The sequence below is a fragment of the Pipistrellus hanaki genome (assembly GCF_964339955.1).
Source record: "Pipistrellus hanaki genome assembly, chromosome: 16".
Taxonomy (NCBI): Eukaryota; Metazoa; Chordata; class Mammalia; order Chiroptera; family Vespertilionidae; genus Pipistrellus; species Pipistrellus hanaki.
Genome location: NC_140518.1, coordinates 38623931 through 38648187, shown reverse-complemented (window position 1 = coordinate 38648187; position 24257 = coordinate 38623931). Strand labels below are relative to the sequence as shown.

Sequence of the window (24257 nt, the reverse complement as noted above, 5' to 3'; positions counted from 1 at the left end):
TTGATGATCCAAGAAATAAAAAAGAAAAAGGTAGCCACAAGGTTTTTAAAAAGAGAAAAAGATAGATAATATGAAACAGCAAAATCCTTTCTTTATCCCTCCCCCCGAGTCAAAGAACTCCCACTCAAAAACAACAGAGCACACAGAAAGGAAAGTATAATTTATATGTACAACCAATAAACCTGATACAGAAGAGGGGACTGGGACAGACCAGGAGTGAGTGTGAAAAGGCCGGGGAAGGGCCAGCAAGAAAGTGAAGGGGCAGCGAAGAGGAAGTGGGGGGTTCGCCATGCAAACTGCCACTGTCCTCAGCCCCTCCGGGAAGAGGGTGTGCGTGCCCGTGTATCCCTGGCCTGCTCTGCATTTCCCCCTCTGGTCCTAGAAGCAAATAGCCCCCTGACTAGGCCCTGCCTCACACACTCCAGTTCAGTCTGTATCCAGGCCTTCAGGAGAGAGGGGAGAAGTCCCCAAAGAACCTGAGCCCCAGCGCTGGGGGTCCCCCAGCATCTGGCCCAGGTGTTCTCTCCCGCCCTTTCCAGGTTCCCGGGTCCCAGGGCAGATTGGGGAGCTCCTCTTTGGCTTGAGGGAGTATCGCCCAACCATCACTCTGTAGGGTGGTTCTTGGCCCCTGTGGAGGGGGTAAGATGCCCAACACAAGATGCCAATACACAGGAGGTAACTGAGCCAGTGAATGGCGCCTTTATTCTGAGGCGGAACAGCAATGGGCTCCCTTGTAGCTGCTCCACACTGTTTGAGGAGGAGAGGTGAGGGAGGGAAACATGCAGCCCCCCTCCTCTCCCCCTCTCTCTGCCAGGCTCCTCGTCATCCTTCTCTAAAGGCCCCTCCTCCTCCACGGCTCCCTTTCCTCCACGAAGCTCCTAAAGGCCAGGCAGTGCTAACCCCCACCTCTGCACAAGGCGGAGCTTAGATTGCAGGAGTGAAGGCTCCACCTCTCACCTCCCACAACCGTTTATTGGGAAGCTGTGTGTTTGGGAGAGGATAAAGGTTCCTGGAAGACCCTGCTAACCAATTCCCACCCAGCACAGTCTTCAAAGCGTGGTGGGGGAGATGTGTGGGAGTGGAGAAAGACAAAGGGCCCTTCTTGGAAAGAGGAGTCAGAGAGGGGCAAGGGGGCTCCTAGCCCAGTGGTGGCCCAGCGGGTGGGGACGGCGGAGGATTGGCGGCAGACCCCGGAGCCTGAGCTGCGGGTCGGCCTCGGGCCCGGGGCCTGGGCGAAGGGCAGGCCTGGGATCCAGTCAGTCGTCTATACAGATCACCTCCCCGGCTCGCGGCTCCTTCCGATCCAGCCCGTCGGACACCAGCGCCCCCACCATGTCCTTCTCCTTCTTCACCAGCACTGGGGGGCCGTTGGTGGCGGCTGCTGGGAAAGGGGAGAAGGAAGTCAAATCCCTACGTCACCCCCAAACATTGCTTTCGACAATAGTGTATTTTTGTTCTCTCTCTCTCTTTTTGTAATTGACTTCAGAGAGAGGGAGGGAGATGGGGAGAGGGTCAGAAACATCAATAAGGAGTCTGGCCAGCATGGCTCAGTGGTTGAGAATCGACCTATGAACCAGGAAATCATGTTTGATTCTCGGTTAGAGCATATGCCCGGATTGCGGTCTGATCCTCAGTGTGGGACGTGCAGGAGGCAGCCAATCGATGGTTCTCTCATCATTGATATTTCTGTCTCTCTCTCCCTCTCCCTTCCTTTCTGAAATCAATAAAAATATATTTAAAAACAAAAACAAAAACAAAAAATATCAATGATGAGAGAGAATCATTGATCAGCTACCCCCTGTTTGCCCCAACTGGGGATCAAGTGCGACCTCCTGGTTCATGGGTTGACGCTCAACGACTGAGCCACAATGGCCAGGCGTATATTCTCATTTCAGGTGTCCAGGGCAGGGATGGTAAGACCAGAGCGAACACCTCTCCCTGAGATCCCCCCCCGTGTGCCACATGAGGGAACACACGCTCCACCTCCCACTATACCCCCTTCTTATTCACACTCTCTCCCTGAAGTAGCCCAGACGGAGGAGGCTCAGGTAAGAGATACCACTGAAACCCTGGACGAGGTTTTTTGAGCAAGGAAATGGAAGAGAAGCTCAGAAAGGGGTGGGAAGATTAAACCCCAGAACAACTCCATTCCATAAAACACTGGGTATTTCCAAGGAAATGAGGCGGGCTGGAGCAGAAAAAGATAGCTGAGCAGGGAGAAGCTTGGAAGAGGAGGAGTGAGGGGGTCAGCTGACCTGTGATGAAGGACCCTGCTGGCATCTGGCTGTAGTTGGCGCCGGCGGCGGCCAGAGCCCCTACGGGAGCGGTGCTGAAGGCCGCCCCGTACCCCGGAGGCGTGGCGTAGGGGCCCGGGGGAAAGACCTGGAATAGAGAGGGAGCGCAAGTTAGAGAGTCCACAGTCTGAAAGGGAATTAGCTGAAGGGAAAAGGGTAAGGACCAAATCTAGAACGACTGACGGGTATAATATACAGGAGCCTCGAGGGTGATGCGTATACTGGAGTAAGTCGTTTTCCCAGGTTGTATAGGATTCGGAGTAAGTGTGTATACATGCAGGAGTACCAACAGGGAGAACGGAGGGAAAGGAGGTTACCGGTGTGGGGTGAGGCTCTGTGCCCTTGCTGGCCAGCCGGCTGAGGATGCTGCGCTCGGACATCTGAAGGCGGGCTGCGATGGGGGGTATTCGAGACAGCGTGGCTGGCAGGCGGGTCACGTCTGCCTTCATGTCGCTCAGCAACTCCTCCAGCTGGTTCAGAACTGGGGCCCGGGCCATGGAGAAAGAAAGGCAAGAGAAAGACAGGGAAAGGGAGAGATGGAGCCAGGAAGAGAGATGAAGAATCAGATGGACAGATAAAGTCAGAAAAAGAGAGTGAGAGGACACAGATGTCAAAGAATCAGAGAAGAAGAAAATGATAGAAGTAACAGAAAAAGAGAGTGACTCAGTGAGTAGGTAAGTGACAGGTAAAGAGGCAGAGAGACCAGATCATCACAGAGACAGATGGAGCGAGAAGGAAAAGGGAACATGGAGAAAAGGAGGAGGGGGGAGGACATTGGAAGACACAGGGCGGGGAGTTGTCAGAACATCCCATAGTGGAAGAAGGAAGGTTTGGGGTTGGGGATGACAGGGAGGAAACAGGAGGCGTGGGGAGGTGGTAAGTGGTGTCAAAGATTTAAGGATCAAGGTTTTAATATGTAATGGGGGAGGGAGGTTAGAGGGTCAGCATTAGGAATTAAAACAGGAATCAAAGGGTCCAGGAGTCAATTACTACATCAGATAGTATTAGATGGGTAAAGGGCCTTGGAATTTGATATTTTACTTTCAAGGTAAGAAGGTTTGGGGGGAAAGGTTGAAGGTCAAAGGGAAGTTTCATGGGGTAAGGTCAGAGGGTGGGATGGCGGTAGTTTCCGCCTCCTGGGGTGAATGAGATCTGAGGAATGTGATTTGTGGGATTGGGGATAAGGACTTTTGTGGCTCTACACAGGCCAAGGCCCCAGAGAGGGTGCTATGGCAGGCACGTGGGTCAATGAGGATCATCTACCCTTCGGAGGGGATGTGGCACAGCCTCACGGAGTTCTGGGGAGAAGTCCCTCTGAGGCACTGATGTGAATGCTATTAGGCACGGGTGAGAGTTGGCTGCACAAACCCTAGAGGCTACAAGCCAGGTGGGCTGGGGGTGGGGTCAGAGGTCAGAGGGGGTTGGTTCAGAGGATAAAGGGGTGGGGGGGGGGAAGATTTTGAGGGGTGCGGGGTGAAGACTTACGCAGCGTTGTGGGCCCTCCCCCGCGCGGGGCCGCCGCGGCCCTTACCCTTGTGCAGTACAGCGTTGGCCGGCTTGTTCCCCGCCAGCGACTCCTTGGAGAGGTGCTGGTGGCTCTCGGCCAGGCACTCGGCCTCGGCGAAGCGGGCGTGGAGGGCCATGGCGGGGTGCGCCGGCTCCTGTGATAGGTTCAGGTAGGCCGCCCGCCGAAGCTGCTCCTCAATCACCAGCGCCTGCTCCAGGAGCTGAGGGCAGGGGAGGGAGTTAGCGCAGGCTCTGCCGGCAGTGGGGGAGGGGACGGGGAGCCAGACCGGAGACCACATCGCTCTCACTGCTCACCCAGGGCATGCCCCCTCCTCACCAGTACGACCCACCCTCGCACCAACGCAGACCCAGACCACACTCACCAACACAAGCTTACACGCCAGCTGTGGCCTCGAGCATCACCACCCCCTCAGGGTGTTAACCTTCCCCACCGTCCCACCAGACTGGGCCCCCCTGACCCACGCCCCTCTTCACTACTGTTCCTTCTGTTCCCCATCCCCACCTTGAATCTCCGGGCCAGAAACTTATTTTTCATCTCCAAAAAGTTCCCCTTATTGGCTTCCGTTTTAAATGGCTCATTGATAATGGCAAACTGAGCATCATTCTGGATGTCCTGCCACCGTGCATAGCCATGGCTGCCAAGGAAGGAAGAGGACCATCAAGGAATGTAACGGGAATTGATTGGGCTCGATCTCCCCAAAGTGTGGCACCGTGCCCCCTTCTCTGGCTGTGGACTCCTCTTCCCTGTAACTCCCCTCTCTCCAGGTGGTGAGAACCGTTTCTGTCTTGTATTTGTATCAAAGGATACAGAACAATCCCAGCCAGAAGCCAATAGTCGTGTCTTCGGTGCCAGATTTCATTGAGTTTCCCCGAGGAAATAGCTGCCCGTTCCTCATTCTGCCACAGCGTGTGAAGCTCTGGAAAGAGGGTGGAAGATAGATGAGCACCAGGAATTTTCAAATCCCATCCAACCCAACAGAAAGGTAGAGACAAGGGAACTGGGGAGTGGTGGAGGACACTAAGGCTCTGTATGAGGCACGGGTCAAGGCCAGAGCAGGGTTAAGCATAAAAGTAATTACAGACAAGGTTCACGTTAGAATTGAGAATAAAGGTAGAGCCCAGCCGGCGTGGCTCAGCAGTTGAGCGTCAACCTATGAACCAGGAAGTCAGGGTTTGATTCCTGGTCAGGGCACATGCCCAGTGTGAAGCGAGCAGGAGGCAGCAGATCAGTGATTCTCTCTCATCATTGATGTTTCTCTCTTTCTTACCCTCTCCCTTCCTCTCTGGAGTCGATAAAAAATATAGTAAAAAAGCCCCCCACAAAACAGATATAGAATTAAAGACAACATTAGAGTTAGGAATATACCAGTACTTAAGACGGACTGAGGGCAGGAGTAGACACAAAATGTATCATTTCATTGGCAATTACTTGGAACTGAAGGCCTCCGGCAGAAAGAGAACCCCATGAGGATGAGCAAACCCCAGCGAAAGTAGGCGGCAGTGAGAGACACCCACCTGTAAAGCCGCCATCGGCAATATTGAACATGAACCGCGGCTTCTCCGCCTTCTCCTCACGTCGCCCATTGGGTCGTGGCTCGTCTCGAGGCCCCGATCGAAGCTCCCGGCCCCCTTTCGCATCCTCTGCTAGGGCAGAGGGACACAGCTCACACCCGGGGTCTCCTTCTAGATCCAGATCCCGAGCCTGCACCCTGCGCTCTGCTGGAACTTGGAGCAGCAACCCACCCGGGTGCCACGCACTGGGTCCCCTGGACTCCGCCTCCCCTGCTTCCCTCCGTCCCCAGTGCACCGTCCTTCACCCATTACCTCTCTTGCCCAAATCCCCTGTTTCCCCCTCTGGCCTCTCCCTGTGCTCCTGACCATCCAACGGCTTCTCCTCCCCCCTCTCTCCTGGCGTCGACTCTGTGGCTGTGGGAGGGGGTAAGGGACAGGAAGGGAGAACGTCACCCTCATTCCCTGAACCCAGAAGAGGAAACCCCCAAATTCTAAGCCCATCACCCCTAAGTCCATGCACCCACCTGACTTCTCTCTGTCCCCCCGGTACCCAGGTTCAGGCTCCGTCTCTCCAGCTCCCCCTGACTCCTCATCCTCTAGAGGAATCTTCCTTGACTCTAGCCGTTCCCCGAGGGACAGGGCTGGGCTGGGGGCATCAGCCTGGAAGACAATGAACCTGGGTGAACTGGGGGTTCCGAGACACATGGCCTTCAAGACCCCCATTCCTTCTCCTTAGAGGAGCCAGGTGGCCACACACCTCTGTCTCCATCTTCTCCCCAATTTTGCTATTCTTCTCTGGCTTCTCCTCCTGGTTTTCAGCTTCATCCTTCTCAAGCGGTGTCCTTATGCCTTCTCCTTTCTCACTTGGAGCTGGAGTAGCTACCGGGAAAAGCAGAGTGAAGAAGGCAGAAACTCCCCACCTTGACTCCAATCCCTCTGGGCCTGGCCCCATCCGATCCTGGCCTCATCTCCCTCTCTCCACCGATGCGGACCCCATTACCGGGCTTGGAGGTGCACGGACTGTTTGCAGCAGAAGCCTCCGGGGTGGTGGGAGACGTTTTGGTAGGAGAGGAGGCTCTGGAGGAGCGCTTAGACTCAGCGCTGGGGTCAGGCATCAGCTCAGGCATCGACCAGCGCCCATTGATGTGCTCAAACTCCTGTACCTGAGGGGAGAGGGAGAGTCACAGACAAGGATCTGCTTCAGGCAATGGACCCAAAGGAGGTCCAGTCCCCTCTGTCTCATCTTGAACCAGCCTGAGTCTGGAACTCAGGGATGCAAGACAGAGGAAGGCCACGGGGCAGGCAATCAGCTTGGTCCTTTTGGTGAGGGGAAGACTGATACCTTCTTATTTTTAAGAAATAATTCTTTATTGTTGAAAGTGTTACATATGACCCTCTTATCCCCCCACTGATCCCCTCCAGCCCGCCCCAGACCCAGGCCCAGGCCCTAACTGCCCCGTTGCCTGTGTGCATGGGCCATGTGATACCTTCTTCTTGACGAGAGACATGACTCCAATGCGGGTCAACACTTGTTGGCGACTCAGGCCCTCCCGAGGGACCCCGTCAGCAAATGTTTCCGAGCCGTCTGCCCCGGGCTCACAGAGATGGCGCATGAACAAAGACACATAGGCCCTAAGACGCATGGGGATTGAAGGTGGGTTAGGAGAGCCTTAAGAAGGACAGGGGTTACAGGACCCCTGAACCCTAACTTCCTGAGGTGCCTCCAGGGGTCCTCCCGAGCCTCTCCAAATCCTAACCCCCCACCTGCCCTTCCTCTTGTTCTTCCACGTCTCTGGGCTTTGGTACTTCATTCCTAGGCCCCATCAGTCAGCTCCTCATCCTTTTCACCAGCTCCCGGGCCAAGTAAATGTGAGGCAAGGACAATCTAGGTGAGGTTCCTTTCTTAGCCACCTCTCCCAGGAGGAAGGACGCCCAGCCTCTCTACTCTCGGCTCGTCTGAGGGAAGGTGGGTCAGGCTAAGCCCACCTCCCAGGAAACCGAGCCAGGACCCGTTGCACGGCAGGGAGCATGATGGTCAGCTGAGTAAGATTACATCATATGGTGGCCAAGAGGAAGGAAGTAACAGCCTTTCAAAGCTCGTACCCCTCCGCCCACCTCCGTCCCGCATCACCCACACTCACTTGAACTCTTTCTCCGTCTTGCCCCTCAGGTCTCGCACCAGCCACTGGGTGGTGAAGGCGTCCTGCGGGGGCATTCCCCAGCGCATCACGGCGTTGAGGAAAGCCTTCCGCTGGCGGGTGTTGAATCCCAGCACCTGAGGAGAGGAGGAAGTCCAGGCATCTCACTCCTCGGTCCTTTCTCCCTCAGTGACTCCATTTCCAACCCCAGCTTCCGCGGGCCCCTGGGTCAGCTCTCACCTCGATGTTGCCCCCCACGCGGGCCAGCAGCGGAGGCAGCGGCTTGTCCTTTTCGTTCCGGAGCTGCCTCTTTGACTGTCGACGCCCTGGACAGGGATGACCCCGGTGAGTAGATCCATTACTTCTTCCCCCCTTGCCAACACCCCATTCCCACAGACAAAGAACTCGGGGAAGGCCTGTGACATGCCTGAGGCCCTTCTCATTTTCTTCCAAGCACTTTCAGAACTACTCACTCAGTAGGTCTAAAAGAGTCAAGTCATATTTAAAAATTAGTATTAAATGTTTGATGCAAGCAAGATTACTGATGGGAATGTAAAAGGATTTCTTTATCTTTTATTTAGGCTTCTAAGCCTGTGTGGTTATATATGCCAAATTTTATCAGTGGTGAGTTAGGAATATTTCTTCCTTGCTGCTTATCTGTAATCTCTACTTTTTCCTTTTTAAAAAAAGACATTTATTTATATAAAAACTGGGCTTAAAGGACAATAGGAAGTGAAATGAGAAGAGTTGTGGTGGAAAGTCAGGAAAGGAGATGTCACCTTCAGGACGCTCATCAAAGTCTTCATCTTCCTCCTCTGAGCCCACTGAGTATTCTGACTGGTTATCTGCAAGCGGAAAGGACTCAGTGTCAGTGACAGCTCCCTGGACAAGTCCTTTCCTCCGGGATGCTGGATGACGGTCCACAGTCTGACTTCAAAGCCATATACCCGAACCATGTCCACTTACCACACACCTTGTCTCTGACACCTCCTGAATCCTGTGTAACCCACTCTACGCAAGGACTCCTGGGTGTCCACAGGAGCCCTCCAAACCACCGGATAGTTTAGATCGCTTGCAAATCCACCTGGCCTCTGGGGAGCTTCTACTGATCCTTTTAATCTCTTTCCCCTTTAAGAAAGCCTGACTTCTAGTCCTCTCTCTTTCCTATTAAATGTCCCCAGCCTCAGGCCCTTCCTCAGCACTCTCTGCTTCTCCGTTCCTGCATTGGGGGTGGGGAGTGGAGGGAGTGCAGTCCTCACCTTGGTCCTCCTGAGCAGCATCATTGTAGTTAACTTGCTTGCGAACTCGCTTGCCCTTGCCGAGGTTCCGGGCTAGGTCTTCCTGCTGTTGCTCGTAGTGGTGCCTCAGCAGCTTTTCCCAGTAGTCGGGATCCACATTCTCCTCCTGCTTGATGATCTCTCGTTCGATCTCCTCAATCTGAACAGCAGCAGAAGGAATGCTGGCGGCTTCCCTCTTCACCCAGTCCTTTTACCTCCTGCCTCCTAGATCTCCACTCTGCATAAATTTTCTGGACATTGCACGTGTTCCTTTTCCTCATCTCTTACCTTCAGTACGCTTCTCCTTGCTATTTCCCTTTCAAAACCTCTCCGCTAGTGCCCTCTGCGTCCCTCCTGCTCTGACTCAGAAAGTACCCTTCCTTGTGTAGCAGTGCTGTGCTTTCTGTGCCTAAGTCTTTCTCCAAAGTCCAATTTGACCCATTAGACCAAGAAGTTGTTTGTGATTCACTACTGCTCTTTGCTGGGCACTAAGATAAAAGATCAGATAAAAACAAAAGGAAAAGGGTCCTCCTACTTTGAGGTCCAGTAAAGGAAACCGCCCTTCAGGGTTGGCCTGGGATAGACAGTACCTACCTAGCCCAGCCTCTCACCTTGTCTTCCTCTCGCACCACATACTGGGCCACCTTGAAGGAACTGAGATATTCGTTCATATTCTGCACATCAGTGTCTTCAGTTGCATCCTGGTTTCGGTCCAACAGCCGAGCAATGGCCTCATTGTCATAGTGAATTACACTGCTGTCCTCCTCCTTGTTCTCCCCTGGGAGAGATGGGGAACAAGGGGGAATGCTTGAGTTCCAACCAAAATCTTGGGCAGAACTTTAAAAATTTCAAAGGAAAGCATTCCACTTTGCTTCCCTTCCACAGGAGCTCTGTAGAAGGCCCTTTCCCTGGGAGTCAAGGTAGTGATTTGTTGTTTCAACCCTCCATGTGAGGAAAGGGGCCAGTCTTTCTCCACAGACTGAATAGAACAGCTTTTCTTCAAGGGTTTCAGAGGAGAAGTGCTCACGGGAGAGCAGGGGCCAGTTTTCCAAAGTTGCAAAGGAGGTTCTCACCCTCGTTTTCATCCTTAAATAGTTCTTCGGTGCCAAATTTGAGGATGTCATCCAGCTCCTGCTTGGACATGGAGCCCGCCTTGGAGCCCAGCCCGGGACGCACGACCAGATGTGTCAGCATCATCTTCCTCTTGGCCACCTGTGTGATTCGCTCTTCCACTGATGCACGAGTCACAAACCGGTAAATCATTACTTTGTTGGCCTGGCCGATTCGATGAGCGCGGCTAAAGGCCTGCAGGAGAGGGAGAAAGTGAGGGCGGGCCAGGGGAGAGGCAGAGGAGATGCCATCCACATGGTATCTCAGGAAAGGAGGCCGAAGGAATTCTTCTATCTGTCCCCTAGAGGTTTATTTCCTTCTTTTTGTTTTTTTGTTAATCAATTCCATTGATCTTTAGGGAGAGTAGAAGTGAGAGGAAAGGACACAGAGAAACATCAATGTGAGAGAAACACATTGATTTATTGCCTCCTGCAGGATCCTGACTAGAGCCTGGGCCAGAAGGAGCCTGCAACCAAGGTACCTGCCCTCGTCTGGAATTGAACCAGGAACCCTTTGGTCTGCAGGCCAATGCTCTGTCCATTGAGCAAAACTGGCTAGGGGCCCCCAGAGGTTTATTTCTGACCCAGAACGTGACACCCTCCTCCATGAACCAATCCACCTTGCCAAATAGTACAGAAGCTCTCAGAGGCGGGTTCCCACCTGGATGTCATTATGAGGGTTCCAGTCAGAATCGAAGATGATGACCGTGTCTGCAGTGGCCAGATTGATGCCCAAGCCCCCAGCTCGGGTGGACAGGAGGAAGCAGAATTGTTGGGCACCAGGAGCTAGGAGGTGTGAATGAGAAGATAAGGCTTTTCTTGTAGCCAGCAATTCAGTCTACCTGCTCCTAGATGTTCCTGACTACAAACAACCATGTCCCCAACTCAAAGCCCAAGTGGCTAGTATACTCCCAGAGGAGGCCCTCCCAGCCTAGGCACTGGCTTCTCAGGCCTCCCACATACAGGACCAAGGCATCGCCCCCCTCACCATTGAACCTATCGATGGCCTCCTGCCTGAGGGCACCCGTAATGCCACCATCGATGCGCTCATACTTGTAGCCTTCGTAGTCTAAGAAATCCTCCAGCAAGTCTAACATTTTGGTCATCTAGAGCAAGGGAAAAGAAGAGTCCAGAATGAGGAGGAGTGGGGTATGCCCTGGCTATTCTGGCTATCCCTTTACTTTCCCTCAACCCCAATTTTTACCCTTGTCCTCCTGCACTCCTATGCTCCCCTAGTGCTGCTTCCTCCATGCTCCTCCCCCACATTCCACATAATTTCTTCCAATATGAAATTCTTGTCATAATTTCTTCATGATTTCAGATCATTTCTCCCACGGCAGAGACTCTTCTCTGAGACCCATAAAAAGTTTTCAAAGAAACCTATAAATCCCCTAAAAACCTGTATACAACTGTTTAACTGGGCAGCTTTTCTGGAGAGTGGACCCATAGCTTTCATAAGATTTCCAAAAGGTCTGTCTCTCTTCCCCTCTCCAATAAGGTTAAGAAATAGAAATAGTTAGCAGTCCCCAGAGACGTCCTTGAAGAGGCAGATGGTTCACCCTCCCATTCTCTCCATGTGGCTTGAAAGAAACTGGCTACAACTTCCAAAGAACAGGGATCAGAGTCCAAGAGGAACTTAGCTATACCAGAAACTCTTAAGGGAGCAATCTCCTAATCTCTCATACCAGGGCAGGCGCAGGAACGAGGTCAGGGATTAGTCTGACGGCGAGAATGAACGAGGGGCTGGGTCACCTGTGAGAAGATGAGTACGCGGTGTCCTTGCTCCTTTAGCTTCCGCAGCATCTTCTGCAGCAGCATGAGCTTCCCAGACGCCTTAATAAGTGCCCCACCCTCATAAGCCCCACTGGGAAGTTTTGGGGACTCCTGAAAAAAAGGGAGAAAGGATGAGAGGATAAGGAAACATACCCCTATATCCTAACTGTGCCTTGGAAAGCTAGAAGCCCAAACCCAGCCTCCACACCTTTTAAATTCCTACTCCCCTCAGAAATCCAGTCCCAGCGTCAGCCCTGTGTTCAACACCTCCCACTATTAGAAAGCCAGGCGTTTACTAATCAGTTCCCAGCTCCTGTACCTACCATAGCAGCCACAGGAAAGAGGTACGGATGGTTGCAGCACTTCTTAAGATCCATCATGATGTTCAGCAGCGACACTTGGTTCCCACCGCCTCGTGAATTCAAGGCCTCAAAATTTCGAGTCAGGATATACTTGTAGTATTTCCTAAAGGCCAGGGTTGGGGATAGAGAAGAGACACAATAAAAGAAATGATTATGATGTTGCACTTGATCACCACCTCTTGGAAAGCTGCCAACAAGTGCCCAGCCCCTCGGCCAGGGAACCCGCCTTGCGTCTCACTTCTGCATGGGACTCAGCTCCACGCGAACGATGAGCTCTGTCTTGGCTGGCATGTTCTTAAAGACATCGGCCTTGAGCCTCCGAAGCATATGTGGCCCCAGCAAATCATGCAGTTTTTTAATCTGGTCTTCTTTGGATATGTCTGCAAACTCCTCCAGGAAGCCCTCCAGGTTGCTAGAAGCCAGGAGGAGATATGAACAGCGGTCACGTTCTTTGCCTCTGACTTCAAGCTCTATTCTTCACTTCAGATGAATCCTCTACCCACTTATTTTAGCCCCTCCCCCTCTCGTTTCCGCAGACTACCCCACGGAGCTACTTACTTAAACCTTTCTGGGGTGAGGAAGTTCAGCAGATGGAAAAGCTCTTCCAGATTATTTTGCAATGGAGTCCCTGTTAGCAGTAACTTATGATCTATCTTGTAGCCATTGAGGACCCTGAAAAACTAGAAAATGGGACAAGAAGACAGGAGAAAGGGCCCATCAGTGGCAAATGGTTGGTCCACGGTATCAACCTTTTCCTGCCTACAGCTTCCATTTCCTCCAGGATCAGAGGCTGCAAATCCCCAGTCCTCACCCTCTTCCAACCTGGACTTCTCCCAGACCGTCTCAGGCATCTTGCCTCCTGGACTACAGAAAAGACCCTGCTACTTAATATTTTAGGATTGAGGCAAGTAGGAGTCCACAACCTCAAGTTTCTGAGGCCTGAGTATCTCACTCACCTTGGACTGGTTGTTTTTGAGTCGATGGGCCTCATCCACCACAAGGCAGGCCCAGCGGATGGAGCCAAGTGCTGCCTGATCAATGGTGATCAACTCATACGATGTCAGGAGAACATGGAACTTCACCTGTGCCTCCCTCTGTCAACACAACATTATCCATTCGGCTGCCACCCGACATCCAAGTCCCTAAACCCCCATTTTCTACCAAGGCACCCTGTCCTGACCATGATTGCCAAAGGGAGTCAGTTATCCTGTCCTGCAACTTTGGCTCCATGCAGGGATTACTGAACATAACCCCAAACTTTCACCACATGTCCAGCATGGACAGATCCATGTACACCCCTGGAGGTACCTACTATGTCTCCAGGACAGGAATGTAGAGAGGTGTGGGTGGGCAAAGGAGGAAGAAGCCGGGTGAGGAATAAACTGAAATCTTGGTTGGGGCAAAGAAATGACAGGTTTGGGGTCTAAGAGGACTTGAAGCAGAGGGGCTTACCTTCATCTTAAAGGCTTTCTTGCCACCTTTGATGGCATTGTCTTCAAAGGAAAACTCGTTCTCCCGAATGATGGCCCTGCTGTCCTTGTCACCCGTGTACGTCACCACGTAGAACTTGGGTGCCCACATCTGGAACTCCCGCTCCCAATTAATGATGGTCGAGAGCGGGGCACTCACCAGGAAGGGACCCTTGGTGTGGCCCTGGGAGCACAGGGTAGGGCGGATCATTAGTCTAGGTTGTATACCCCAGTCCTCTGCCTGTCACCCTCCCCCCATCCTCTGCCCTCCCCCTCCATTCCCTCATTCCCCAGTCCAGGCGACCTCAGCCTGGCTTCCCTCTCAGGAGCCCCGGAATCCAGCACCTCCTTATAGAGTGAGTAGAGGAAGACGATGGTTTGTATGGTCTTGCCCAGCCCCATCTCGTCAGCCAGAATGGTGTCAGTGCCCTGGGCCCACGAGAAGCGTAGCCAATTCAACCCTTCCAGCTGATACATGTGCAGTGTGCCTCCGGTGGCTGTGATAAACCGTGGCTGAGTCTCATATTTCACTGTAGGCTGTAGAGTTAAGAAGTCACAAAGCTCAAGGGAACTGTCAGCTGTCTTGGTCTCCTCCTCTCTCCTCCTCCCTGGCACTGGTACCAAGATGGATTACAATTCCTTCTACTATAACCAGAGCTCATGAAAGTTCTAGTCCTTAGTCCCTCCCCCTCATTCCTTAAAACAACACCCAGCAGTACCACGAGGAAGGAAACTGGTGGAAGAGCCCTATGTGCTTCTGTCTCTAGTGGCTCTCTCATTCTTTATATCTTATTTATTTTATTTTTTGGCTCTCACTCCTATGCCAAAATTCCTAGCCACTCTTGGGGCAAGACTGAATGTTGGAGAAAGAGCTACCACTCAAAGAAGCTGTTGGAACTCTGGGAAGTCCGTCATTGCCCCTGGGAAATGCTCAGTCAGCACGGAGCCGGAAATGAGAGAGAGGCCGAGGGAGAGGACTCACATCGTTGGTAGGAGAATTGGGAGGCCCATCGCCCTGCAGCTCCTTCTTCTTCTTCTTATACTTCCGGGGCTGGGCGGGGTCCTCCCCCATAATTAGTTCTCTGGGAAAAGAGTGGGTCCTGAGTGAGCCTGGCTCTTGGTACCCCCACTCCTCTGAACTCATTCCAGACCCATCTCCCACTTCCCATAACCTACATTTTCTCCCACCTCCTTTCTCCCAGGCTTTTTACCCTCACCCTTAGATCTCACCTCTACAGCCAACCCTCCTTACTCCTGAGCATCCTCTTTCCCATTACTCAGGCGAAGTCATATTTCTGCTCCACACACTGCAACTGCACCAGCCCCACGCCAAACCACCTAGCCCAGGTACCCAACGTCCTGAATTCTAGATTGTGTCTGTCCCGACTGTACTTTATTGTGTGCGAAAGGGTTAGCTTTTATGCCCCTATCCTCAGACTCCCTCTAACCCCTGACAGCTCCCTCACCGGTGTCTCCAGTAGCTTTGCTTATGGTCTTCATATTCAGGGATATTCATTTCATCTTCCTCCCACGTGGACTGGTCATATGGCAAATCCCTCCATTTTACTAAATAGTGGTAATTTCCCTTTTTATCCATACTGTGGGACAGGAAGAGAAAAATCATATGGATCACAAGTGGGGGAAAAAATCTTAATATACACAATTATCAGCAAACATGCATAATTTGTCACTTAATCTTCAATGTTGGCCACTAAAAGGGAATTCAGAATGGCTGAAATACTACCTTCACTTTTTCAGAATGGCTTCCTAAAAATCAACTATGAAAAAACATCCCTGGGGCCCTCACTAGTTTGGCTCAGTGGATAAAGCGTCGCCCTTGGGACTGAAGGGTCTCAGGTTCAATTCCGGTCAAAGGTACATACCTCGGTTGCAGGCTAGATCCCGGCACTGGTTGGGGAATGTGTGGGAGGCAACCAATTAATGTGTCTCTCTCACATTGGTGTTTCTCTTTGTCTCTCCCCTTCCCTTCTACTCTTTTGAAATCCCAATGGAAAAAATATTCTTGAGTGAGGATTAACAAAAAACAAAACAAAATAAAACAAAAAACACCGCCCTGGGCTTCAATATCATTTGTTCATCCAATCCGTATTTACTAAGCATCTACTATATGCCAGGCACTGGTGAGTTAGGAGTGAACAGAAGAGACAAATGATTCTATTCTCCTGGAGCTCATATTCTACTGGGGAAGGCAACAATGAAACAGAAAAATAAATTATAGCACTAGGCAGTAATAAGTACTATGAATAAAGAAATACTAAAAACACTGGTCTGTATGAATCATGTTTTTCATGCTTTGCTTTCACGCCCTGATCCTCAGACTCAACTCTCATTTCCTGTGCTACTAGAGATTAAAGGCAGTAACGGAGAAAAAGTGAGTGCTGCGCTGGGCTGTCCCCCTGGATCCTTCCATCCCCATGGAGGAAACAAGGCCAGAGGGCTGGGGCCGAGCAGGAGTGATTCGGATAGATCAGTTATTTGGTTAGTTAACAAACGCTGACATGCGGCCATACTTCCAACGAGGAAAGTGGCATATCGCAGGGCCACGGCCTTCCCACGGACCAAGAACTCACCTGTGGTTGATGATACGGTGGACCGTCATCCACTCTGGCTTGATGCCAAAACGGTAGTATTTCTCCTCCATCTCAGCGTAGTGCGGGTCTTTCACCTTGCGCTTGTCACTCTTCCCATCATCCTCACCAGAGCCGTAGTCCAGGGGTGGGGGCTCATCCATGTCATTCTTCCGTTGGTAGTTTCGGTACATCACCAAGTGGAAGATTTCCAGCTGATGGGGCACAGAGAACGGGGGGTTGTGGTTGGGGGGAGAGAGGTAATCGTATCATCCCAGAGAACAAAGGGAAGGGAGCAATGGAAGAGGTAGGATGAGACTCACAAATTAAAGCTAAAGCAGGAGAATACAATGAAACAGAACAGTCAGGATGTGTGCGGGGATGTAATAAGCAAAAGAGGCAGGGAATGGGTTTATTAAGATTGAGACTATAGCCCTAACCAGTTTGGCTCAGTGGATAGAGGGTGGGCCTGCGGACTCAAGGGTTCCAGATTCGATTCCCATCAAGGGCATGTACGGTGGTTGCGGGCACATCCCCAGTAGAGAGGAGTGTGCAGGAGGCAGCTGATGGATGTTTCTCTCTCATCGATGTTTCTAACTCTCTACCCTTCTTCTCTGTAAAAAATCAATAAAACATACTAAAAAAAAAAAAAAAAAAGATTGAGACTATAGCCCAGTCAGCGTGGCCCAGTGATTTAGCATTGACTATGAACTGGGAGGTCATGGTTTGATTCCCGGTCTGGACAAATACCTGGGTTGTGGGCTCAATCCCCAGTCTGAGGCATGCAGGAGGCAGCTGATTGATGATTCTCTCTCACCATTGATGTTCTATCTCTCTTTCCCTTTCCCTTCCTCTCTGAAATCAATAAAAATATATTTTTTAAAAAGATTGAGAATTAGGTAAAACATGGTTAAAGTTAGATAAGAGATGGGATTAAGGAAGACTATGTTATATCTGAGGTTAGAAATCTAATGGAAACTAAGAGAAAGGACTAGAGACCAAGAACACCACATTTGCAAACTAAGGGAGTAGGTATGGTGTGAGGGCCTAAGGCTTGATGTGAGGGAAAGCAAAATCTGTATATATGGAAGAACAGAAAATGGAGGGGTGGGAGAGAGGATTGCAGCAAAGGGGGTCACAGGACAGGGGGCAAGGAAAGGCCCTTGTACCTGAAGCTCCTTGGCCCAGGAGCAGTGCCAGTAGGAGAGTCCTACCCACTTGACAAAGAACTCTCGCTCTGATCTGCCTTGGAGAGGACGAGGAGGCGGAGCGTCTGGGTTGCCATCGACCGGCTGGGGGGCCGGCACGGCCACGGGCGGCTCCCCCCACCGCCAATGCAGGATCTTCTGCACACGGCCCTTCAGCATGGGGCACTTCAGGATGGACACACGCGAGGAGGAAAGAACAAGGCAGAAAGGGCCCATCGTTAGGATAGGAGAGGGATCCCACAAGGAATCTGGGGCTGAGTGTGGGGGAGAGCAGAGAAAGAGCTAAACGTTTGGGTCCCGGGGCTGGCAGTAAACGCTGAGAGATGGGTACACTCACTGTGCATCGGGGACACAGCCATTCACCGTTGGGGATGTCAGGCAGGGGTGGGTTTAGACAATGAATGTGGTACGAGGAGATGCAAGCGTCACAGCACAAGAGCTCCCCACCGTCCTTGCACACACGGCAGTATTCCATGTGATCGTCTTCTTCTTCCTTCTCCCCTTCTTCCTCTCCCTCCTCTTCGTATTCCTCCTCCTCGTCCTTGGCCTCCCACTGCACCCCCTCCTTCTCCTGGGAGGCCAAGGAAAGACACAGAGACAGACAGAAGAAAGGAAACAGGAGTGAGATTGGAAGATAGAAGCAAAGACAGGACACCCACACCCTAGAAGTGCCGGGAAGACTGGTGGGAACAAAGAAACAGGATGTCTACGTTTCTATAAATGTTGATTTGGGGAGCAAAGGGATGGGCAGAGAAACAAACTAGAATCTCGGTCACTTCAACGTGTTACTGAGAAGCCCAGGCATCTGGGCATAAGAAGGGGACAACTGAAACCAAGGAGGAAAAGACAGGTGGGTCCCTGAGATGCTGGCACCAGGTACTCACACAGTGGGGGCAGCTCCATTTGCCCTCAGGAGCCCGGTCAAGCTCAGGATCAAGGCAGACGAGGTGGTAGGCACGAGGGCAGGTGTCACACAGAATAATTTCCCCGCCCTGCTGGCACACCTCACAGTAATCCTGGTGATCCGTCTCGTAGCCATCAACCTCCTCCTCCCCGGCCACTGCAGGACAGCCCAGGACTGTCATACACCCCGGTGGAGGCCAAGGAACAGAGAGAAAGAAAGGGGGGTTGGGGAGCAGGGTGGGGGGAGGGAGAGGTTGGGGGATTAAGAGGGGAGGAAAGAGGGAGAGAGGAAGGGAGAGAGGGAGACAGAGAAGGGTTTGAATAAAGAAGTCAAAATTGAAACTAAGAAAGACAAAGAAGGAATGAAAGGAAAGCAAACGGACAAGGTCACACACAGCGGACAGCCCTTACCCTTCTTCTTCTTTCTTCCTGGCCGGCCTCTCTTCAGTTTCTTGGTGCGGACAGGGCCATCAGGACGGCCTGAGGCACTGTGGACACTGCCACTGTCCAGGTCTGACTCCTCAGCCTCTGGTTCGGGGCCCTCGTCATTCTGAAAAACATACTGCCCACAGCCCCGTGGCGGTCAGAGGGGTGGACTTCATTTCACTCCCTCCCCAGGCCTCTGGCTCCCACTCCAGCTTCCCTCAAAGACCCTGTGTCTGGACACCCCCCCGCCCCCCAAACCTTGACTCCCTGAAAGCGTATAGCGAACAGGGAAGGGCCACTCACGGAGCCTTTCTTCCTCTTGCCGCCCAGGAGCCCGAGCTTGATTTTGAGTGGCGTCATCTTCTTTCCCCGAAGCTTCTTGCGTCCGTCAGGCACTCGGGGGCTCTTACTCCGCCTCTTATGGCCCGGACCTGAATGAGGAGTGGCATGAGGGAGAAAAACCAGAGGTCATGACATCCTGGGATAACAGAGGCCACAGAGATCCTTCCTGTGATTTCACTGAGAAAGCTTCTTGGAAAACATTTATCCTGCAACAATCAGGACTGAGAGGATAAAAGAGTTCTAGACTATAATTTGAGGACATGTGGTTTGGAGGGTGGGGTGACAGTTGTTCAAAGAGGGTTTCTCACCTTTGCCCTCTTTGGTTTTGGCTCTTCGGATGGGTGGGGGTTGGATATCAGCAGCAGGTGGGAGTGGAAGGGCAGGGGATCCGGAAGGTGCTAAGGGGGTGGCCGATGAGACAGCAGCTGACACCTGCTCAGCTACAGCTGCCGCTGCTGCAGCCGCTGCCGCCGCCACAGCTGCTGCTGACCCCTTGAAGGGGTTATTGGCACTGAACTCTCTCCACTTGGCCCCCAGGATGGTCATCATCTTAGACATTGGGATCTTAGGATTCTTCTTAGCAATTAGGGGCCTGTAAACATATAAGCAGAAGACTCAGATCTTTTACAGATGTTCTGGGAACACTGCCATTTCCCCTTATCAACTAAGTCTATGTACAAGCTAGGATTCCTGAGGGGCGGCAGTATGTCGTATTAAGAATAATAGCAATTTGCCCTAGCTGCTTTGGCTCAGTAGATAAAGCATTGGCTTGTGGACTGAAGGGTCCCAGGTTCCATTTTGGTCAAGGGCACATGCCCGAGTTGTGGGGCTCCATCCCCAGTGGGGAGCATGCAGGAGGCAGTCGGTCAATGATTATCTCTCATAATCGATGTTTCTTTCTCTCCCTCTCCCTTACTCTCTGAAATCAATGAAAATATAAATTTTAAAAAATTAAAAGAATAACAACAATTTGAAAATAAATAAAAAGTTTAAAAAAGAAAAAAAATGGTTAAATAAAACAAAATTTTTTAAAAATAGAAAAAACATTTAAATGCACAGAAGATAAAAAGGTTAAAAGTGACATCAATAAAAGTGCTTTACTTTTGAATATTTTACAGTTCATAAAATACTTTCATATATAATACACCTTTTTTGTTGTTGTTAATCCTCACTGAGGACATTTTTCCATTGATTATTTTAAAGAGTGAAAGGGAGGGAGGAGTCAGAGAGAGAGAAACATTGATGTGAGAGAGACACACTGACCATTTGCCTCCCGCATGCACCCCAATCAGGGCCTGGGATCAAGCCTGGAAGTGATGTATGTGCCCTTGACCAGAATCGAGCCCGGGACCTTCAGTCTGCAGGCCAACACTCTATCCACTGAGCCAAACCGGCTGTGGCTATTACACCTTATTTTATCCTCACAATAATACTCTGAGTTGCCATGATTCTCTGAATGTTCTAACAAGTTCCATGAGCCCTGATGAAGGATGCCATCAGGTGGAGTCTGATGGGCCATGCTCTTGCGGGGATCTGGATGACTTTAATATCCTTTCAATTTATTTAATATTCTTTAGCAGTGAGGTAAGTGAGACAATAGTACTTAATAACGGCTACCAGGTACTGAATGCTCCCTGGGAGCCAGGCACCGACTGTACTGAGCTCTCCAATCATCATCCCATCAAATCCTGACAAGACCCCTATGAGTTACATACTATCACATCCCTATTTTACTGATGTGAAGTAACTTGCACGACACCAGGACCTGAACCTCCGTAGGCTGCCTCCAGAGTACTGACCTGCTATGCCACAGTGCCTGCTCCCTAAAAGGATCTCTGCTATACTCTACTTGGGAGCCATAGAAGCTCAAGTGCTGCTGCCTGCAATGCACCCTTCATTATTACCAGGGCCTAAGGTAGGGGAAGAGGACCGGATAATGGAACAAAGAAAACTGAGGCATGCAGTTGCTATCTCTCAGCTGCCGTGTAGAGCGAAGTCATACAGGAGAAGCTGGAACTCTTGGAGCAAGAAGGAGTGCCAGCCGCTCTCTATGCTTTGTCACTAGAGCATTTTCTAACCTGGTGCTGGAACTGGGACCCTCCCCCACCTGTGAAGGGTTCCTGACTGTGGTCGTTGGATCCTTAGAAGTCTAGGGATTCCCTAAAATTACACTGGAATTTTGTGTACGTGCTGTGAATTTCTCTGGAGATCAGTTTCTTAGCTTTTATCAGATTTCAGAGGGGCCAGAGCCTCCCCAGAATAAGAAGGTCTGTTCCCGAGGACTCCCCAGGCCCGGCGCACCTCATGAACTGGCTAAAGGCTTTGTAGTTGGTGAGCGTGTGGTAATCCTCCTCCGAGAACACGTGCTCCACGTCCTCCAGGCCCCAGGTGAGGAGCAGAGTTGCTGATGACTTCTGCTCCACCTGCTGGGAGAGAGCAGGCTGCAGTGAGGCGGGCGGTGCTCCTCCAGGCCCCATCCGGGCCAGGGAGGCTGGTGGGCCCTCCCTCCACCAGCTTCCCTGGGTCTCCTGCTTCACGTTCCATTCTCCAGCCCAGCCCCCTCTTCTCCCCCATTATCGCCTCTCCATTTAGCAAAAAGCCCGCTTTGGGGTTCTCCCTCCTCACATCTGTCTTTACTAATCCCCCCCCCCCCCACTCCCTAATTCTACTCACCTTTTGCCCCCCCTCTCCCTCCCCTTTTTTCCGCCGCTTTGTCTTCTTCTCCTTTTTCTCTCGGTGCTTCCGTCTCCGCTTCCGACCGGGTCCAGTTCCATATTCGCTTCCTCCGCTCTCCGACTTCTCCCGGTACTCATCTCGCTCGGAGCCAAATTCCTCTTCGCTGTCCTAAGGGAGAGAAATAAAAATAACATTTCTTCAGCCCTACCATGTGCTAGGAACCGTTCTTAGCCCATAACACATATTGTCTCTTTTAATCTTCGCAGCAATCCTGAGATAGTAGCTAACCTATTTTTATCCACATTTGTGTTTGTGAGTTTCTGCAGATGAGGAAACTGAGGCACAGAGAGCTGAATAAATTGTCCAGAGGATAAATTCATGCAGTCTACGTCCTGAACCTATGCTTTCAACTGCTGCTCTCTGTTGCTAAGGCAAGTTACATAGAAAGCTAGGCTCTTCACTGTTGTAGTACGTGAAGTTAGGGTCCCAGACACACGAGATACAGGCCAGCAAGAGATGCGGGGGGTTGTTGGTGTGTGTGTGTGTGTGTGTGTGTGTGTGGGGGGGTGTTGATGGTGTGTGTGTGTGTGTGTGTGTGTGTGGGGGGGTGTTGATGGTGTGTGTGTGTGGGGGGGTTGTTGATGGTGTGTGTGTGTGGGGGGGTGTTGATGAGGGAGTGTTGATGGTGTGTGTGTGTGTGTGTGTAGGGTTGATGGTGTGTGTGTGTGTGTAGGGTTGATGGTGTGTGTGTGGGGGGGTGTTGATGGGGGGGTGTTGATGGTGTGTGTGTGTGTAGGGTTGATGGCGTGTGTGTGTGGGGTGTTGGTGTGTGTGTGTGTAGGGTTGATGGTGTGTGTGTGTGTGTAGGGTTGATGGTGTGTATGTGTGTGTGGGGTGTTGATGGTGTGTGTGTGTGTAGGGTTGATGGCGTGTGTGTGTGGGGTGTTGGTGTGTGTGTGTGTAGGGTTGATGGTGTGTGTGTGTGTGTAGGGTTGATGGTGTGTGTGTGTGTGTAGGGTTGATGGTGTGTGTGTGTGGGGGGTGTTGATGGTGTGTGTGTGTGTGTGGGGGGGTGTTGATGGTGTGTGTGTGGGGGGGGAAGCAGGACCAGAAACAATTTAGGTCTCTGGGAATGGGTCTCCTGAACCTTATTGTAAAGACAGAAGCCTTTAGCACTTACAAGCTTCTTGCGTTTTCGGGGTTTTCCTGGCTTGTTCTCCTTCTGTTTCTTGGGTCCCCGTTTTCTCTTCTTCACACCCAATGCCGACGGCAGCAGTCGAATGTCATCCTTCCCTTTGGAGCAGAGTAACAGGAAACCTAAGCTTCAGGCTCCCAGTCTAGACAGCCCCTTGACCTCACCCTTCCTTCCTTAGTTCCTACTTCTCACTTTTTAGGAACCCCAGCGTTAACTCCTCCAAACCTGACTGTTTTCACTGGATGCAGACAGTCTTTTGAGTACTCTGGATGCTTTGGTTCTGAATGGGAAGTCAAGGGTCAGAAGAAAAGAGCAGCCAAACCACTCCCTTCTCTCCCCTTCTACTAACAAGGGACCAGGCTCTAGGTCACGGGCTCCGACTGTGGCAGGTCTTTTCAGTCGCCGCCAGGGCTCCTCCTGCCTTCCAGAACCTCACTCAGCCAGCTGGCATCCTGCCCGGGAACTGGGGAAGCCATGCCCAGCTGCTGGCCTGGCCCGACCCCAGCACTTGGAGTGGGGAGACACAAGCTGGCAGCTCCCGAAGCCAGATGCTGAGAAGGGAGAGCCAAAGGTGGACACCTAGGTTCTCACTCTAACACCCCGGGCCCTTCACATCCTTTTCGTGAAGAGGGAGGCCTCTATATTCCTGCAGATGATCACCCAGCCTCCCGTCACCCCAACCCAGCCTGGAGGAAAAGACATTATCAGCTGGTCACTTTCACTTCTGGCTCACAGGTTCACAGTTTCTGGCTCCTTCATCACACCCAAACCCTACAGTAGAAAGTGTCCATAATTATCTAAATACTAGAGGCCCGGTGCATGAAATTTATGCAGGAGTAGGGTCCCTAGGTCTGGCCAGCGATCAGAGCCGATTGGGGCCTTCCAGCTGCTGGCTGGGGCCTCCCTTCCCTAGCTGCCAGTCAGAACCTTCCTTTGTTCTGCACCTCCCCCAGGTGGTCAGCGCACATCATAGTGATCAAACTCCCAGTCTCCTGGCCAAACTCCCAAGGGGACACTTTGCATATTAGTCTTTTATATGCATATAGATTAGAGGCCCGGTGCATGAATTTGTGCACCAGTGGGGTCCCTCAGCCTGGCCTGTGGGATGGGGCCAAAACCGGTTCTCTGACATCCCCTGAGGGGTCCCAGATTGCAGGAGGGTACAGGCCAGGCCCAGGGACCCCACCATGCACAATCAAGGCCTCAGGGTCAGGGAGGGACACAGGAAGTTGGCCAGCCCTGGAGGGACCGTGCGTAGGTTCCAGAGCGTGTCCGGCCCCTCTTGCTCAGTCCCGATTGGCGGGACAGCAGCAGCAAGCTAATCCCCTGGTGGTCAGTGCATATTATAGCGAGAGGTTGAGCGTCCTTAGCATATCATTAGCACATTATACTCTGATTGGTTGAACGGCTAACTGGATGACCAGACTCTTAGCATATTAGGCCTTTATTATATAGAAT

General features: G+C 51.8%; 1 protein-coding gene across 11 annotated transcripts in view; it reads right to left on the bottom strand.

The window, feature by feature from the left end:
- Nucleotides 1–145: 145 nt before the first annotated feature.
- Nucleotides 146–24257, bottom strand: part of CHD3 (chromodomain helicase DNA binding protein 3) — a 28033-nt gene continuing 3921 nt past the window's right edge. Inside the window, exons 2-40 of one of the 11 annotated variants that reach the window (XM_084863820.1) lie at nucleotides 22785–22897; nucleotides 21602–21772; nucleotides 21230–21369; nucleotides 19237–19520; nucleotides 18890–19017; nucleotides 18572–18722; nucleotides 18142–18335; nucleotides 17595–17828; nucleotides 17219–17422; nucleotides 16053–16264; nucleotides 14928–15059; nucleotides 14444–14543; nucleotides 13807–13998; nucleotides 13445–13645; nucleotides 12949–13086; nucleotides 12551–12672; nucleotides 12231–12404; nucleotides 11954–12095; nucleotides 11610–11741; nucleotides 10846–10963; nucleotides 10519–10643; nucleotides 9822–10053; nucleotides 9360–9526; nucleotides 8731–8908; nucleotides 8251–8316; nucleotides 7712–7797; nucleotides 7475–7608; nucleotides 6821–6965; nucleotides 6334–6496; nucleotides 6091–6212; nucleotides 5858–5993; nucleotides 5646–5747; nucleotides 5337–5465; nucleotides 4630–4738; nucleotides 4324–4456; nucleotides 3780–4021; nucleotides 2612–2775; nucleotides 2256–2382; nucleotides 146–1378 (exon numbers count right to left, since the gene is read on the bottom strand). In XM_084863820.1, the coding sequence (XP_084719946.1) occupies nucleotides 1138–1378; nucleotides 2256–2382; nucleotides 2612–2775; nucleotides 3780–4021; nucleotides 4324–4456; nucleotides 4630–4738; nucleotides 5337–5465; nucleotides 5646–5747; nucleotides 5858–5993; nucleotides 6091–6212; nucleotides 6334–6496; nucleotides 6821–6965; nucleotides 7475–7608; nucleotides 7712–7797; nucleotides 8251–8316; nucleotides 8731–8908; nucleotides 9360–9526; nucleotides 9822–10053; nucleotides 10519–10643; nucleotides 10846–10963; nucleotides 11610–11741; nucleotides 11954–12095; nucleotides 12231–12404; nucleotides 12551–12672; nucleotides 12949–13086; nucleotides 13445–13645; nucleotides 13807–13998; nucleotides 14444–14543; nucleotides 14928–15059; nucleotides 16053–16264; nucleotides 17219–17422; nucleotides 17595–17828; nucleotides 18142–18335; nucleotides 18572–18722; nucleotides 18890–19017; nucleotides 19237–19520; nucleotides 21230–21369; nucleotides 21602–21772; nucleotides 22785–22897 (6083 nt within the window). In that variant the 3' untranslated portion in view covers nucleotides 146–1137. Of the gene's footprint in view, nucleotides 1382–2255; nucleotides 2383–2611; nucleotides 2776–3779; nucleotides 4022–4323; nucleotides 4457–4629; nucleotides 4739–5336; nucleotides 5466–5645; nucleotides 5748–5857; nucleotides 5994–6090; nucleotides 6213–6333; nucleotides 6497–6820; nucleotides 6966–7474; nucleotides 7609–7711; nucleotides 7798–8250; nucleotides 8317–8730; nucleotides 8909–9359; nucleotides 9527–9821; nucleotides 10054–10518; nucleotides 10644–10845; nucleotides 10964–11609; nucleotides 11742–11953; nucleotides 12096–12230; nucleotides 12405–12550; nucleotides 12673–12948; nucleotides 13087–13444; nucleotides 13646–13806; nucleotides 13999–14443; nucleotides 14544–14927; nucleotides 15060–16052; nucleotides 16265–17218; nucleotides 17423–17594; nucleotides 17829–18141; nucleotides 18336–18571; nucleotides 18723–18889; nucleotides 19018–19236; nucleotides 19521–21229; nucleotides 21370–21601; nucleotides 21773–22784; nucleotides 22898–24257 lie in introns of all 11 variants that reach the window. The other 10 variants (XM_084863823.1, XM_084863824.1, XM_084863827.1 and 7 more) reach the window with 10 other exon arrangements.